General features: G+C 39.6%; 1 protein-coding gene across 1 annotated transcript; it reads left to right on the top strand.

Moving 5' to 3' along the window:
* Window positions 1-4,843: 4,843 nt before the first annotated feature.
* LOC138635640 (dysbindin-like) lies at window positions 4,844-17,345 on the top strand. Its single transcript, XM_069723232.1, has 4 exons — window positions 4,844-5,300; window positions 12,711-12,860; window positions 13,114-13,263; window positions 14,555-17,345. Exons 1-4 carry the CDS (start codon window positions 5,258-5,260, stop codon window positions 14,857-14,859), a joined length of 648 nt encoding a protein of 215 aa, XP_069579333.1. The 5' UTR covers window positions 4,844-5,257; the 3' UTR covers window positions 14,860-17,345.
* Window positions 17,346-18,659: the final 1,314 nt, after the last annotated feature.

Below are 18,659 nucleotides of genomic sequence, written 5' to 3'. Positions count from 1 at the left end.
GTGGCAGGGCTCAGCATGACGAGTCAAACCGATACTGTCAGTCACCCAGTCCAAGTTGCCGGTTTTCTCCACATGAGTCACTAGATCTCATTTAGACACTGACAAAAAAAAAACCTCTGCACACCCTTGCAAAGCTGACATCACAAATCATGTTAACCCAAAAGTGATCCATCCAAGCACACACTTTCACAGCGCCTCCACAGAGACATGCAACACAATCAAAGAAGTGTGACTATTACAAAATACAGACTTTACTCAGCGCACCATGGCTTGAATATCTGAAGTAAAAAGTCAAAACTGATGCACGCCATATTATACTGAACTCACTGCTGTCAGAAAGTTTTAATGCCAAAACAAGTAGATATGCTGTAACTGTCAAATGCCCGGCTGGCAAGGACAAAGTATTGAGTGTGGTTGTTGTAATTAAAATGCATTGCTGCTGTCTAAAAAGCTGTCATTCAAAGTCTGGCGAGACAAAGCTCTGTTTCACACAAGCGGTTGTGCATCTCACAGCTGGAACAAGCACAATTCTCACAACTTTTTAGTCTCACAATGGCTAATTACCACCTTGGCAGAGATGTGTGCTCCTGTCTCTGAGAACAAAGGCATCCCGGCTGTCGCCTCTCCGTCCTGCCACATTTAGAAAACAGTACCCAGATACTGTGTAACAGGGAGGCTCAGAGGCACAAGTTGCAACACCGGCAGGCAGGTGTGCACGTTCGCGCCTGTGGCACTTGGATGTCTGTTGCCATGGTGACCCCCCAGAATATCCCCCACACAGCACATTGTGATATTTTTTAATAAAGTTTGAGGGCTTTGACTTCACTGTCTGGTGTGGCTGTGAAGATGTGAAGTTAAGACGTGAAGTGTTTTAGTTTTTTTTTCTGCCACTGAGGCGTAACTGTGTGTTGTTCACCCGAGAAAATCCAGCAGCTTATGTCAGCAGGCTTACTGTTTATTGCGCCACCAAAGAATAACCTTAATGCAAAAGGAATACTAACTGGTGACCAGGAGTAGTGTGTGTGTGTGTGTGTGTGTGTGTGTAGATGGGAATACATGTGTTTGTGACTCTGCTTGTGTGTGTGTGTGTGTGTGTGTGTGTGTGTGTGTGTGTGTGTGTGTGTGTGTGTGTGTGTGTGTGTGTGTGTGTGTGTGTGTGTGCGCGCGCAAATGAGTATATTTACCACAGTATGAGTCACAAAACCACATCAGAGACTGCTGCAGAAAACTGAGACAACACAGTTTCAAAGAGGAAGCCAGCACTGATAAAGCTAAAAGAGCAACAGGCACAACACACACATACATGCACATACAGTCATGCACACGCACACACCAACACTGTGAACAGTCACTGGAAATCCCCTTTTGTTCACCTGAATGAATTAAACCTGGGAGTATATGAAACCTGAAGTACAACATTTAAATTTCATCATGATTTTCTTTCATTTCCAAAAGACACATCTCGTCAGTAGAAAATGGAATTTAACGCACACTTGATTTAATTTTAGCACAAAGACTGATCTGAAAAAGTATACGTTTTCTTAATGATATTCTTTTTTATGGCATTTGTATTATGGAAGTGACAAAGTCCTTTTGGGGTTGCACTGAAGTACGTTTTTACAGAAATCTTAACTGCAGATTCCCTTGCAGTTAAACTGAACTGTAATACACAACTTTCACCAGCAGATGCCAATATCGATTCACGAATGAGGTGTAAGGACCTGTTGGGAATTACTGTAATGTACTCTACAGTGGAGGAGGTCTTGGCTTGTGTTAAGTGACAGTGAAAATCTTCTCTCACCGCTTCTATGTCAACCATTGTTTACGTTAATGTCCAGCCTCAGTGTTAGATTATACAAGTTCACGGCTGACGTGGAGTGTTTCCAGTTATAGACACAGGTCTGACATATAATGCAAATCAAACAGATTGCCTGTAAAGCTGTGTTACTGGGAGAATACGCTAGGAATTTTCATAAATGATCATAAATGACCACAGCAACAGAACATAGCAGGGCAGGCCATGAATCACATCTTGTTATCCTTCCCTATCGCCTTGCATGGTCTGAATTAGTTTTCTATGACATTAGTGGTTAGACTGGAATAGCCTCTTCCAGCTGAAGTGTGATGTAATTGCCTGTTAGAAGCCTTTTATTAGGGAAAGGGGGAGTCAGGACCTGCAGGACTCCATGATGCTAAGTGCCAATTAACCCCCCATATGTGACAGTGTTTCAGGGTGCATTTGCAACAGTGTCTGTGGGGATAAGTGTGTTTTTAATGCTGTGCCTGAACGTGTGTGTGTGTGTGTGCATAATTACATGTTGGTACATACGTATTTTTGCTGCTGTTCATGCTTGCATTAAAAGACCTCTAAGGCGCAAAAGAAACAGATCTGATTTGCAAAAAGCCAAGATTTAATGTAATTTCTATTTCTTAGATTTTCCAAATTATATACAAACAAGTAAAAATACTGACGCTCAAATTGATTGAAATATTAGAAACAGATATTCTCACCTCTGCTACTGTTGATAAATAATTACTAACATGACTTTCTAATAAGCCATCAAGCCTACATGTTATCAAGTTGTTAATAAAGGAGAATGGGAGAATTGGCCATCAAGTCTGCAAATGTAAATGCTAATACTTTTAAGGATTCTCTGCTGCTCTTTTACAGAAGGTAATATTCAAACTGGCCATTAGACAGATAAATTAAAGTGCTCACTGGAGAGACAAAGCAAAGCAGGGAAGAAGTTAAACCAGCCAAATGGATTTTCAACAACCTGGTATTTCCTGGATATTTATGGGCTATTATTAATCTTTTAAGTAATGAAAAGTGATTTGTGAACAAATGGGAACCCCAATGATTTTAAATATTAATGAGTTTTATCATTATAGACCAGGGGTCTCAAACCGTTTTTCCTCTGAGCTACTTTGACAAACTGAAAGTGTCCAAAGGCTAATCATGTTTAGTAATATAATCTAACACACCTGAGCTTCACCCAAAGCAGCTGAATAAGCTTCTTTAATGGGAATATGTATGCTTTTCTCTGTAAGCCTTTGAGTTTTCAATTGAAGAGGGGTGGGTCTATGTTAACACTACATGTTGTTCGAGCCTTCCGTGATCTACTCAGAACCGGGTCGTGGGCTACTGGTAATGTGTGAACTATGGGTTAGAGACCCCTGTCATAGACAGCGCTACTCAGCTGGTGAAAAGATTTGTCTCAATGTTGTCTTTGGAGTTGAAGGAATATGAGGATTATGAAAAAAATTAAGCCCCATTATAACATCAGGGTGATCTCAGTTTGGAAGGGGAGACTCAAATAATTAACAGGAAGCCTTTTAAAGATTGTAGGCATGGGGTTTGAAAGAGGTTTTTTCAAGGTGGCGACAGTGTGGTGTAAATATATGAGGCAGCACCACCAGGAGGTTGAGGTTCAGGTTTGGACTCAAGTATCTCGACAACTACGGGATGCGTTTCTGTAACATCCACTACAGATATCTAATTCATCGTGATGAATGCAAAATGATAAAACTGATGAAATTATATGTGACAGCATGCTGTGAGGGTTTTGTTAGTGTATAACCTGAACCACAAGCACGGTAGAACTGTGTGTCTGGATACAAATTTTATATGACATATATTTCCAAAATCACCAGCTGTAAAATAATTAAAGTGTGGAGGAGAAATTGAGATCACAGTGAAAAAACTTTTTGGGAGCTTTTTAAAAGGCAGCATCAGCTGTCGTTGGCATTGCACTTTAAGGTATTTCTAAATATGGATTGGGAAACGAAAACCGACACAGTAGCATCGCAATATTTTAAGTGACAGTAATGTGTTGATAAACAGATTCCAATTATTGATATTCTATTATATATTAAATAAATAAATTTTTCAGGTGCAAGCAACACTATGCGAGGTTTAATGACTGTTGGTCAGTCTGTCTGCTTAACAGTGTCATTTTGCTGCAAGAAACTCATTGAATTGAGAGTTTTTCTTCAGGGAAATAATTTTATAATAAAAGGTAATAAATTGCAATATATGTCTTCTAATGTTGTTTGAAATCGAATTAGCATTGTGTCTACGAAGGAATTGTGACGGAATCATATCATGGGACCACAATTGGACTCTTGGTAGTCTTGGACTGCACTTTCAGCATAGAATCAATTTCACGTATGTTCGTGCTTGTGCTTTTACTAAATAAATACTACTGAAGTGCAATACTATATTACCATTATTAATATTACTATTAATCTTGCTAGAATACTCTTTTACTGAAATTATTAGAAAAAGACGTCAAAGAATATCTAGTAAAAAAATAACAAACATTTAAAAAACAATAGAAAAAGGGACAATGTATATATAATATATGACATGATGGAACACAGTATTAGATAGTATTTTTTACAAAGATTTCATAGAGTACATCTTACAGCAAGGAGATAGAGTCAGTCATGTAAATGTATTTTTTTTGTTTGTTATGCTTTTATTATCACAGTTCATTTCTAAAGTATTCAAGAAGGTGAGTAAATGAATAATTAAATATAAAGTAAAGCAAGAGTGATTTGTTCCTAGTATACTCCTCAATATTATGTAAAAAGTCTCTACTCCTGATCCTGCTGAGCCCCGTAGTCACTAGTTGGTACAGGCCACAATGCCGTAGCCCACTATCACCCCCCTTAACACGCACACACAAACACTCCCACGCACACACACACACACACACAGACATACTCACACCCACTCGTGTCTAAGCTGCACAGATCCCTACAACCCTACTGAGCCTATCTGACAGAGTGAGCAAGAGTGTGTGTGTGTGTGTGTGTGTGTGTGTGTGTGTGTGTGTGTGTGTGTGTGTGTGTGTGTGTGTGTGTGTGTGTGTGTGTGTGTGTGTGTGTGTGTGTGTGTGTGTGTGTGACACAGAAAGGCAGCTGAGATGAGTGTGAAGCAGTGAGAGGGAAAACCTAGAAAAAAAAAAAACAGCAAAGGCGATCAGAAAGGAGGGGGGGGGGGGATCAGCGAACACAGCAGAAAGGCAGAGCAGAGGAGACGAAAGGGGAGAGGGAAGCGAGCTAAAGGGTGAAGTGGACGTACTGTCTCTGATAGTCCTGCTATCAAAGTCAAGAGATGCAATGACTAGATGACCATCCACTACACACACCAGCATCCTGTCCTGGAGCCTTGACAGGAGGGGGGACAAGAAAATTCCACACACACTCAGAGGTAAACACTCTTCAACCAGTCGTCCCACATCACTGGATCATGTCGTCTACTGGGTCAACCAACCACAACAAGCGTCTGGCATGTAAGTAACCAACAGCGCATTACATGCAGGACACAACTTTATGTCCCGGACAGGGAATTACTCTGCATTGTTGTTGTAATTTAACATTAACTGTATACGCTGCCTCCTATTCAGCTTTGAGTATTCATTTATCACTTTAATTGTCAGAACACATTTCAGCATATCCTGGTGAAGGAAAGTCTCAATAAAAAAAAACTGCGCAGAGGTTGCAAATTCCCTACTTCTTCCTTATAACACCCTCATATGACTCCCAAAACAAAAACAGTGAACTCTTTCATGAGACACGTTTTATTGTGAAACAGATAACTCTTTGATAAGAGTACTGATTAATGGTGACTCATACTTTCTTATGTTACATTCACTATGGCCAAAAGGTTACGGCAAGGCTGTTATGTAATTTTCTCCCCAGGGATTAATTAAATCGTTACTCACTGAAAACTAAAATTACTCATGTCCACTTTATCTTTCTATTTCCGAGCCTCATAGGGAACACTTATGCACGTCTCCTTATCCAAGGAAATAATAACAGCCACGGGTCATCTCTGTAACTACATTGGCCTGACAGCCTTGATGCTGGTGCAACATTGTTGATGCAGATGTGGTTTAATCACATTGAAGGGATAACAAGTACTTCTTAGAGTCTGACTAAGCTAAAGCAGGAAGGAAAGACATGCCGACACTGACCTGCTTTCTAGAGAAACACTGTCATGTTTTGGAATTGAACTGACGACCTCCACTGTCTGCCATTTCTCTATGCAATTTACTGCTTTGATGTCTCTGTGTGTTCTGAGTGTTTGTTAATGTATACATACTACAGGCAGAGTGCTATAGGAGACTACTAAAAGCCCTGTTTTGATTGACCTAAATAGGGAGCAGTGGGCATAGCTGGAGGTCATCTTTGCATTTAGCCCTGGGTGAAGAGCCCTAATGGCTTTGGGAATGGGGAATAGCCTGGGAATACAAAATCTGATCAGACACTGCACCGTGGGAGGATGGGGGGAGGGGGGGGGGGTGTCAGATAATGTTCAAGATGTGATCGCAGCATCGGGATTGTGCAAACCAGAAGATGAGAAGAAACTAATAAAGTGTATGTAGCAGGGCTGCGCCATATCATATCATTCACGATGATATCGGTATAATTTTTAATATGATAAAAAAAAAAAAGGGATAATGGCAATATTTAGACTTGTTGACGTCATACCATGAAGTGCATTACATGAGTAACAAGCATGGCTGAAAGCAGCTCTACAGTCGAGGATATTTGAAGGCCAACTGTTATGTTTATGCTGCCATATGAAACCATTGCAGTTATTTTGTTGCAACTGTATGTTCTTAAAAGTAATAATAATTTCAGTATGTTGTTATATTGTCAAGAATATAGTTATCACATCATATCAACCAGCCCTAACTTGAAGACAGTGAGTGGGTTGAGAAGACAAAAGAGTGATCACATGTACATTTATATAATATGAACATGTACAGTATTCCTCGCTCTAGGCTTCAGGCTGTGCTTCCTACAGTATGACGTACGCTATGATGGTGGTGCTGGGTGCTGGAGTAAGAGGCAGGACAGGGTAAATGGCCAGTCTTGACTTATTTTCTGCTACATGGCAGTGTGTTTATGGATATGTGTGTGGACAGTAAGGGGAGTGGGGAAGCACGGCAGGGGAGGTGGCTGTTGTGGTGCAGTGATCTCACTCATAAATGATTTATGCTTGATGGACTGCTGTGGCTACAAGGCCAGCAGAAAGGAGTGCTTGGCTCTGTAAATAGTAGCAGTGATTCCTAAAAAATCATGTGGCTGTATACTGCTGCGAGATGTGCGGCACTATCGCCGGACCCGGGGGGAATTGGGAGATGGAGGAGAGGAGGGGTGGAGTTTGAGATAGATGGGCTGTCAGATGTGACTGGCCATGCAGTGTTATTGCTTTACTCTCTCTCTCACACACATAAACACCCAATCTCTCTGTTCACTGAAAACAGAAAGACGATCATGGGATTTCTTTCCACTTGCAACAAGGAAATTGAATGCAACACCATGTGACTCACTGGTTCAATAGGAACATTTGTTCCCTGCTTCCACAGCCGGGCTCAGGACTCTTAATGTATGACTGTAGCATTAAAATGACACGGATCCCTGTATTTAGAGAGGAATGTTTTTATCATTGAAAGGTGCTGCTGATGTGTCCACAGAGAAGACAACAGAGAGGGAAAATACTGCTGAAAATAAAACAACCAGAGGGCCCAGTGTGTATTTTGTAACACTTGAAAGGGAATAAAAAGACTAGCAGTGCAGATTATCAGGAGTACAGCAGTGCAGTGGAAAAGACCACATGATCAAACACTTGAAGAAGATGAAAAAAAAATCATGTGCTTCGGCTTAACCGTCACCTCTGGCCCCGAAGCTCCCACCCCCACCTCCTCTGAAACACACAAACCGCCTTTTAATCTTGTGTTAGATTCCTAGACATCAAGGAATGCTGATGATCTGATACACATCAATACAAGAATGAAAGTGTTTGAAAGAGAATGAATCTCGATGTTTGACAAAATGTGCACTTTAAAAGGGATAAAGAAACAAGGAAAAAAAAAGAGGCTATCTTTCTTGCCGTATTGAAGCCAATTAACTTATATTTAGTGTGTTTCTTTGACACAACAAATGCACATAAAATGCATGCTGTCGCTGCACTTGTATTTGTCAGTATTCTGGCTTCGCTGAGGCATGCAAACCTTGTAAAGCCTTTTACCTCAAATCACTGACACCGCAATTACTTGACTCAGGTTGCATAACCGCATTCTGCTTTCTTTGAGTAACTTTTTTCTTTCCTTCCTTCTCTCCATTCCATCTCAGGGAACATGAAAATCCTGTTTACATACACCACAAACACGGCAGTACGCTAAGTCGTCATGCACTACAATGCAGTAGGAGTCCAGTGTGGGGTGTGCAGCTGAAGGATTGTACACGTATTATATAACAATAAGACCTAAGTAATTGTGGTGCAGTGTGGGCTGAGATGGAGCATGGATTTCTGGGTAGGGGGCATAGGTCCTGCCACCGATCACAATTTCAAAAGGGAGCTGTTAAAATATTAAGTTAGTTAGTGGTACAACATTTGTCTTTCTGTCTCCACAAAGAGTGAATTCGTCACTCTTATATTTGTCCAAATCGTGGCATTAGATGAAAAAAGTGAGTATTTATGTTGAGGGAGACACACAATAAACTGCGTTCCAGTACAATGGCCTCCATCATTTTTTAGGTTTCTTTGTCAAAAATGTCCAAACGGGTAAACAAAGCTGTCCTTTCCAAAGGCTCCTCTGATGGCAGCTGAGAAATGAGCTGGAATCTGCCTGGACGTTACCCTAGATTTGTCACTGTTACCAATGAACTCCTTGGAACTTGGAATCGTTCAAACTTTGGAAATATTTAAGTTGTGGTGTCTCTGAGGCTGAAGGTCCCGTAATATTATACATATACATAACACCAAAAGTAAGAGTGCAAAAGTGTAAGGAAAGTGTTAAACTGTGTGTTTATCTGCTTAAATGTAAGATACAAATAACTTCTCTGGCTAACTAGGTAACTACCTACCTACATAAGTGAGAGTCACTTTATGGATCCGAGGAGATGGGAGACACTGTCTGAGCCACTTTTTGCATGCAGGAGTAAAACAAAAAACAAAACAAAACAAAAAAATCTGAATTTGCTCTCAATCAGTGTTGTTTTTACTGCCCTTCAGTGGCTGTAACTGTGCCGTGATGTGGTTAAGTGCTGTGTCAGCAGTCAGACATACAATAAGCCTTTGTGTAACCAGCATATTTGAAGCCCGGTACCTCTCCTTTCATCTGCTGTCCTGGTTTTTATTTTCTTCTTTATCTTTTATAAGACATGTCTCTTAATAGCCTGAGGCCAACACATTCATAACAAAGCAAAAGTCAGCCATTACAGCTGTTCTCTGTTCATTCACCCACCTAAAGTAAATCTTTTCCATATGACCTGTATTTTGTAGCCTTGATAAGGGTAAAGCAGCAGCCTGAGAACTGAATAGTTAGCCTAGTTTAACACCATGATTATTTCAATCAGACTTTGTGACCCTTGCACAAAATCTTCTTGAATGTCAGTGGGCACTGGATTGAAAGTGGGACAAAAGACTTGATGTGCCAACAGCCATGTGAGCAGGATCCTTCGGAGTTAATAACCCCTGTCAAAAAGCAAAAAATTCCCCTGTGGAGGCAATGAACACCATCTGAGTCTCACACAGAGCATGCTAGTAATGTACGCTCAGCCAATTTGCATGGAAACCTCCTACACGTCTTCCACAGCACGGTGGTAGGAAACTCAGAAGTTATCTGGATGAGTCAGCCTTTTTACATACATGATTTTCTCCCACACAGGAGCAGACAGGTGGGGACATGCAGCTGAGTCTGTGCGTGGGTTGGACATGTCCACTGGCCATCTCCACTTGAGAAATGAAATATGATTTTTAGATGAGAAAAGGAAGGCATGAGAGAGTCACAGAGAATGGGAGAGAGAGAGAGACAGAGACCTCTATAAGGCCAACAGGCAGAACTGAGGTTTACATAAGCTGTGTAGTTTCATCATCATCATCAAGCCTCATCATTGCTGTAACAGCCTTTAGTAACTGGTTTATCCGTCTCAAACTTCCCGCTGCTGCCGAATGATGACTGCTGAATGATCATGGACACTAGGAGGTGGCAATGGGGGGAGGGGGGGGAGAGGGGGGCAGAGGGTTTGGGCAGGTTATTATGTTGAGGCCATTTGACTCCTTAAAGAGCACATCCCTTATTAAATTTCTGCCTTTGCAAGACCAAATACCACACCAAGACTCAGCCCTGCTGTTCCTCTCCCAATGTGCTGTCTTTCTGGACAAAAAGGACAAGGCTGGGACAACGAGGGGACTTGCACAGTGGCATGTCAATATTTATTGAGGTGTGGGCTAATGGAGCCAGAGGTAAATCTACTCTATCCACTATTTTGGACTATTTTAGGGATAGGAATGGTATAAAGATATGAACACACATGGCTGACAGGAGTACACCTTCAATTGGGGTTTTAATGATGATGCTGAAAAGTTGCATTCAGCCACATTGTAGCCCCTCCATAAAACAAACTAATTAAAACAAACACACACACACACACATACAAAAAAAACCTGCAGACGTCTCATTCATTTGACTCAGGCCTGTCAAGTAACGCAACGGGGGTGAGAATTCAGAGAGCTCTGGCAATACAATGTAGAGACACCCCACAAAAAAAAGTTAAAGGTGGCTCAGCCTCTGCCACAGTGCCATCTGGGAAAATGCTGTAGTGGCCAGTCATATACATGTAAGCGCATTTGTGTTTGATGCATTAAAAGGCAAAACAACTGCTGATATGCACATTTTCAAGACAAAGTGCTGTACAGTGTTCTGGCATCTGATAAGCCAGCAGCTGCATATCAAGCAGTTGTGTAAAACACTGGAATATGGCAATTGAATACACGCTGAAGTGGGGTCGAAATTATAATTAAATTATAATTAATTATCAGTTATATCTGATGCCATTAATGCTGGTACCCAGAGCAATAGCATAAACAACTCAGCATGTTCAAATATATTTAGTTCCTCCATCTGGATACATTCATGTCTGGGCACTGCGTTATATTTAACAACACTGTAAGCTTTATGTCATCGACTGTGTGTCAACAACTGCTGAAATATGGGCCAGAGAGACAGTGAACAACAGAGTGGTTTCCTGCCTCCACAGACAGCTTGAATGACAGCAGAAAGGATTGTCATTAGTGGATGACAGTGGACACTCACCACTGCAGGGCGGTGGCGGAGTGACTGACAGTTTGACTAGCTGGGCCTTCAGAGATGGAGCCAGCTAAAGAGGGATGCTGACACAAATGTGCAGCAGTGTTTGTTTTTAAACAGGAGAAAAGGGTTGCTCAAAAGGTATGAATGTAGCTGTAGTAAAGTAAATGTCATTGCTGTGCTTGCTGGAGCCATCTGCTGGCATCATGTAAACACATTAGTCACGGAGGGTTGTTGTGCATGTAATACGCACTGGGTGACAAAATGAGCATAAACTAAACAATGATGGCATAAGAACGCATTCTGTCTATGTGAACATGCTCACACTAACCCGATTTATACAAACACACATGTACTACACCACCCAAAACCACTGGTGACATGAGTCAAAGTGTCAGCTCATGGCACCCAGGGGGAAGAGGCTCTATGTGTGCCGAGAAGGATGTACTACAATTACACAACCACAGCCTGTCGGGCTGGCAAAGGTCAATGTGACAAAAAAGAATGCTGGCAATTTCAAACACTGAAATAAAAAAGAAAAGGCCCAGCTTCTCAAAAAGGATCACTTCAAAGTCTAAGTGCCGCAGGTATTCAAGCAAATACTTCGTCGTCCACATAGTTATTTTGATGCACTTTTAAAATTCTTCATTTGTCGTCAGATTGATTTTCAAACTGCATGCGAGTCTCATCATGAACACTGGAGGTCAGACTAACATCATGAGAACAATTTACCTCAGGAAAAGTCATAAAAAGAGCTGACTGGAAGGCATATGGGAGGACTAATTGTGGGATTAAAAGTATTATGGCCGCGGAGTTACTCATATAAACATGATCATTTATTGTATGAAAGGCTCTACATTAGAGCTTATCTGATCTTACAAAGTTGTAGAAATGTTATTTATTGAAGGTTGAGTTTTTATGTTTACATATTGATTTGTATTCACTGAACGACATTTTTCTTTTAACATCATCTTATTGAAATGACAATGTCTAAACAACTGTTTAAGTGCTATATAAATCAGGTTACTTTATTAGCTGTCATTGCACAATCGTCTTGGCACTGTGGAATCGTGTATGTACTGCATCAATCTCCATACCTGCAGCATGCCTCTAGCATCTTACGTTTATGTATAGTGTAGTTAAAGGCACATTTTGATCGTGGTTATTTAATTGTCTGTCGTATTAAGCCAGTGGATGCCTTAATTTCAAGGAAGTAACTATTGATCGTTCTGTCATGTCATTAATTTACAGAGCTGTAGCATAAAGAGAACAGGCTGCGTGAGGCAAAAGCATTTTTGGCTCAATAAACCTAATCTAATTCAAGTATTAAATCTTACACTTTTCCTCAAAGTGACTGTAGACAGGCGCGAGATGAGGGGGAACGAGAGGGAATGACTCGCAACAAAAAACCCTGGTTGTACGCGAACCAGAGATAATATATGTCATGGTCTCTGCCTCCCTCTTTGGGAACATGGCGAACCATGTTTTCCTTGAACAAGAGAGTAGCGCATTACAATTAAGCAACAGTTCCTCCACCTTAGGCAGAAGAACATTCCGTTCTAAGTGAATGTTTCGATGTGTTTTGTGTTTTTGTTTCAGCTGACACAGACAACTCTCAGAGGCTGCTAGACAATGATTCTGCTCAGCACCTGAAGCTCAGAGAGAGACAGCGCTTTTTCGAAGAGGTCTACCAGCATGATGTGGACAACTACTTGCCCTCTGCACACTTGCAGATCGACAGCAGGAAACGTGAGTGACCGTCTACTCTACCTCCCAGGGGCCATTGATTGTGAAACATTTTAAAAGTTAGTAGCTGATGACTCACAGTTTTACAGCTGCTTGTTATGAATGATTTATATGAAGCTACTATCATATTCTACATACATAGTTTCTACGCATTTAAAAGCCACTATATGTTGTATGATATCGCATCAATATTCAAATGGTTTATACAGTTTTTGTTTCAGTGTGTATTTATGTTGTATATGCTGTTGTGCTGCAGCCCCCATAGGTAGCATCTCATCTATGGAGGTGAACGTGGACGTTCTGGAACAGATGGACCTGATGGACATATCTGACCAAGAAGCCCTCGATGTGTTCCTTAACTCAGGCTCAGGAACAGATGAAGGAGCGCTGACATCTCCACCACCAGGTGCTCTGTTTGCCTCCGTGCTACAAACAAACTACTGCCACTGTAGTGTCCGACAGCCGCTCGTATAATCCATTTTCCAATGCAGATTTTCTTAAAAACTACTGTAGGACGAGTACCACTAACCCAGAATTGTCAAGATTCTTGACGCTCTGAAAACATTATAATGATCTGTAAATATATGTTAATTTCAGTTGTTCATTCATAAAAACATTCTATATATACATACATATATATCGAAATATATATATCTAAATAGTGAACACGAGTGCAATCCTGTTGTTTTTGTTTCAGAAGTTGCATCCCTTTATAAAATAATACATATATAATATGATATAATATATTCATAAAAACGATTTATTTAATTTATACATATAATTATTTATTTATATATATATATACAAAATAAAGTGAACAAAATAAACCTTTCAACTGTAATATTAACACAGAAGTGAGGTCGACAAAGTGGCACTCGATGAAGAAAAACAGAGCGTGATAGGTTTAACGGTTTATATATATAAATAAATAAATATATAAATAAATATATATATATAAATTAAATAAATAACATAATATATTCATAAAAATGCTTTATTTAATTTATATATTTATTTATATATATTATATGTATATATATTTATATATATTATATATGTATTTATTTATATATATATATATATATATATTATTATTAGGATATATTATAATATATATATATATAAATAAATAAATATATATATCAATTAAATAAATCATTTTTATGAGTATATAATGTCATATTATATATGTATTATTTTATAAAGGGATGCAACTTCTGAAACAAAAACCACAGGATTGCACTAGTGTTCACAGACAGCATGTGCACAATTTTGTATAAAAACTGCTTCAGAGCCAAATGGCACAATGCTATGCTGTATTGAATTCGTGTCTTTGATTTTTATTTTTTATTTTAAGTATACAGGTATGTTGACATTTTAGGCCACTTTTGTTAACTTTCCATATTTAAAGACACTTTGGGAAAGATTGGATAAAAAGGCATTGTAAGCTCTTTATGACATTTTGGGTAAAATTGATCAACCACACATTCTAAAGCCACTGTTTAGACTGAAACTCATATGGGTGATCTATACATCCTGCTTATGTCGAAACATCTAAAAAAAGGCAAAAATAAAAGATGATATGAGAGTTTTCGGTGATTTGAATTTTCAGTTTTGGCCATTCAGATGTGAAAATTACCCATTGTCAATGACTGCAGAACAGGTTCCAACTGTGTTCTAACAGCTTCTACTTGCAGAGGGTGAGGAGGATGATGATGAAGATGAGGAGGATGAAGATGCAGAAGTTGTTTACAGGGAGCGTGCACCTTTGAAACGGCAGAATGAAGTTTACCGCAGCTCACAGTCTCGCATTTCCTCGACATCGTCCGGTTCCAGTGATACCAGCGCAGGTGGAGCCGACACACCTGTGATCCAGTCGGACGATGAGGAAGTCCATGCAGACACTCTGCTGCTGACCTCTGTCCCCCAAACTAGGGATGAAGAAACAGAAGAGGAAGACGAGGAGGAAAGACGCCTTCAAACTAATCATCATAAAGACTGAATTTTATTCCCTCCAGAGTCTGAAATCTCTATCTCTCTCTGTCATACCTTTGTAATGGGGTAAAAACCCTAGCATGGCTGACCCGGCTGTGATTTGCTGTGTCTTTTGAATGTTTTCTTGGTTACCATTGAACTTTCTTTCCAACTGGAGACAACTCTATCAAATTGTTGGCTGCCATTTTTGGAAGTGGTGCCATAAGACATTTATGCAAATTATACAAGTCATTCCACTCTCCTGCAACAACATGTTCTGGATGGGTTCAAATGACAAAAGTTTTAGTGCTCTCATTGCTGGAGGGAAACTTCCCTCCTCTGGATTTTCTCTCAAAATTACAGGTTCCCAACAGCCACGCCAAGAAAAATGGAAGAATGTCATATTGGATTAACACACACACTTCTACAAAGAAAACAAGTGAAATCTAAAGTAACTGTATAAAACAAATAATACTTTCTAACTTTTATTAAGCTATACCTGAATTCTGAGTACATTTTGCCTCACGTTTTGTATTGGCAATTAGATTACCGTGGATAATATCGCCCTTCATAAGATTGAGGCGTGCCTCACTTAAAACTGTTGCGAGCTATTCAGTCTGTTGTTCTGGAATTTCTTTGTGTGAAAATGCCTTTGCGGTGAGTGTTAAAAACATCAAAACTCCAAACTGACAGCTCTTAGTTTAAAGGAGTAGTGTGGAGGATTTGACCGGATCTACTGGCAGAAATGCAATATAGTATTCTTTACTATGTTTCGTTATAGCATCATGACTTGAAACGAAGAATCATTGGGTTTTTGTTTGGAATGAGACCTTTGTATCAATATAGTGAGCGGGTCCTCGTAGCCAATGTAGAAGTAGTGAGTTGTATTTAGTTGGTTGCGATCTTTAATCTCAGAGCGAGATGCCCTTAACTTCTACACACTGCTCCCCGAAAGGGAGATCTGACTGTAAAGAGTTTTAAAGTGCAAAGATCCAGTTTAAGTTCTGGCCTCATGTATCTTTATTTCACGATTTTAAAAGATCAGTATATGACAAAAATGACACAGAGTTAGCAAAACCCACAAAAAGTTGCAATTTCTTTGAATTAAAAAAAAAAAAAATCTATTGCTGTGTGCATGTGTAAACTATTTTCAGCATCATGAATGGAACTGTACTTGTAAATGCATGCCATTTTGTTAAAGTTAGTGACTACTTCAAATGTTTTAAATGCTGTACAACGTGTTGCATTACTGAACTATGCAGGTGATACCTGAACTTAATACAAACGTACTCCAGTGTTCCATGTGAGGGTTGGATAATTATGATCACATGGAGAATGAATGGCAAACCTGTTTGTGTATAGAGTATAATATATGTGTGTGTGTGCGTGCGTGCGTGCGTGCGTGTGTGTATATGTGTGTGTATATATATGTGAAGTTTTGAGTGAGGGTGTGGATTTTCAACAATATAGGTATTTCCCAGGTCAATTCTACAGCAGCTTTCAAAACAACCTTTTACAGTGTTAATTATTGTGTGTATCTGTTCCCCATTTGAACGTCTTCCAACAAATTTAAAGAAGTAAAAATAAAGCAGAGGGTAAACCTGTTGAATGTACTGTGTGTTTGCTCAAGTTTCCTGTGTTTTACGAGTGGCTTTTGGTTTCTCTTTTCTCATACTTCTGTAGTGGTTGTACTGCCCTTGTAAAGTTTAAATCTGTCCTTTTAATTTGAGCGATGACAAGCTCACTGTGCTCCGAATATCACATAATAAGTGTTGTCTACAAAGCGCAGTGCTGTATTCACATTCATGCAAGGGAGAAAAATGTGAATGTAAAATTACAAGGATACACTGTGCCAACACAATCTGTGTGTTGTTGTGCTGTACACTTTTCCTGTTCTACTCGATTTATATGTTCGCCTTCAGCTTACTCTCAATTGTCATCTACTACATTTTATTTGACGCCATTGTGGTCTGTGGCTGGTTTGTTTGCCCTTCATCACACCAAGGACTGCTATTTGCTTTTTGCTTGCACTGTGCCCGAAGGAGTTTGTTTTGTGACACGCTCTGTCCGTTGGGCAGGCCAAAATGAATGAACCATAGTCCCAGACCACTGTCAGTGATTGTATCCATTAGTCCTATATATGGAGTGCCCGGCAGTGAAATCCTTGCTACCTACTACATCACTAGTCTTTTTGGGTGATGACTTCCAAACTTTCATTCTTGAATCAAGCTCATTCAGAGCCATTTCCACCACTCTTTAGACTTCAGGGAAATTAAATCCAGGCATGTTTTCTCACCCAGGTAAATCTGTTGCTCTTTTAAGTTCCTATGGGTGTACAGAAGGAAATAAAACTACTGGATCAGTTTTCTTTCCCCTTCCCCAAACTGTCAGTTTACCAAATTATTTGGGCTCCACTTTCCTGAATCAAAGCGCAGATAAAACATTAAGGAAGGTTTCCATGCTGTGCCGCAGTGTTTGTTCAGCGTGCAGTGTGGAGAGTTGTAGGTGTTATCCTCTGCCATTCACTTAGTTAGAAATGAAGGAAGAATAAATCCATGAAGGGTGCTTTGTTTATATTTTTCATTTCTCTATTACCTCTTGCCTTTGTGCACACTGGAAGTAACCAGGGCTTGTATATAATTGTGGGCCACGTCTGACAGCTGTAACAGTAACAAATAACTGTGTTGTGTTGAGCTTTGTCCATGCAGGGTTAGGTGGATTTTTAATCACAGGAGCAGAGGTCTGCTATATTGTAAATACATTAATTAATACATGATTGATTAAATAGACAGAAGCCACAAACATGAATATTTCTTTTGCACCTCTTTTTGCAAGGGGTAAAAATGGAAAACTCACTGCAATAATCCTCTCAATAAGGCATATACATATATTGCAAGTTGTTTTTATTAGATTTACAAACAAAATACATTTAATAATTAAGACTAAGACTGCTTCTGATAAAAAAAAAAACCTAGTGAGAGTTGTTTGAGGTCAGGGCTTTTTGTGAAGATAGCTGCTCTACTGTTGAACCTGCAATCTTTGAGAAATAGCTTACTAATTAAAAAAAACCACGTATTTACAGTTTAATCATGATTGATCCTGTCTTTGAGTCATATTTAAATTATTAATCAAGTTTTTTACAAGCTAACCCCATGGAAAATGCACAAGATTCTACAAGTTGTTGTTGGCAGCTCACTCATGAAACACTCCTCATTGGGTAACACCTCTTTTATATGTCGTAAATTATAGCAAGACATCTGGCTCAGTCACATTGAAAAATCCACTTTGCTTCAGATATAAATCTTCAGTTGCAGCAGATGAAGGAGGAAACAGAAAGGTGTTCTGTGATTTTGGAGAAATCGAAAACCCCCCAAAATTGGTGACTGCTTTAAGACTCAGTCAGAGCAGGTTTTAACACGTACACAATTTTGTACCTAACTAAGCACACACATTGGTGCCAGGACACAGCGTACAGTTGCAGACGCAACAAAATTCTGCTTAAAGCTGCATTTCTGTTTAGCAGGCTTTACACCTACAGGAAAATAGAGCCCTTCACACCTGAAAACATGATTGCGTCGACCAACTTTACTCTGCTGTCTCATCTAAATAATGTCAAAAAACACATTCAGCCATCAGTTTAATTCTGTTAGCTTAAAGCATCTATTCTCTCAATACCCCGATTCCTTAGAGCCCAATCATGCTCTGTAATCAAAGCAACTGATCACCAGTATATTAAATTAAGAGTTCGTTCAACCTGTGTCAACAATAGTAAATCACCCCACAGCTTGTTTTACAACCATAGGTATCGCCAGATAGATAATTTGAGGT

Source organism: Brachyistius frenatus, unplaced genomic scaffold, assembly GCF_029030835.1.
Source record: "Brachyistius frenatus isolate BFR_SWC_R1_liver_20210118 unplaced genomic scaffold, ASM2903083v1 Contig_6, whole genome shotgun sequence".
Classification (NCBI taxonomy): domain Eukaryota; kingdom Metazoa; phylum Chordata; class Actinopteri; family Embiotocidae; genus Brachyistius; species Brachyistius frenatus.
The sequence above is the reverse complement of the archived record's forward strand: the minus strand, read 5'-3'. Positions and strand labels throughout refer to the sequence as shown.

Bases quoted from the DNA above. Each gene is read 5' to 3' on its own strand.
- LOC138635640 (XM_069723232.1), top strand. From the start codon at position 5,258: ATGTCGTCTACTGGGTCAACCAACCACAACAAGCGTCTGGCAT. The intron at 5,301-12,710 runs GTAAGTAACCAA...TTTTTGTTTCAG, and splicing joins CCACAACAAGCGTCTGGCAT to CTGACACAGACAACTCTCAG. The intron at 12,861-13,113 runs GTGAGTGACCGT...GTTGTGCTGCAG, and splicing joins GCAGATCGACAGCAGGAAAC to CCCCCATAGGTAGCATCTCA.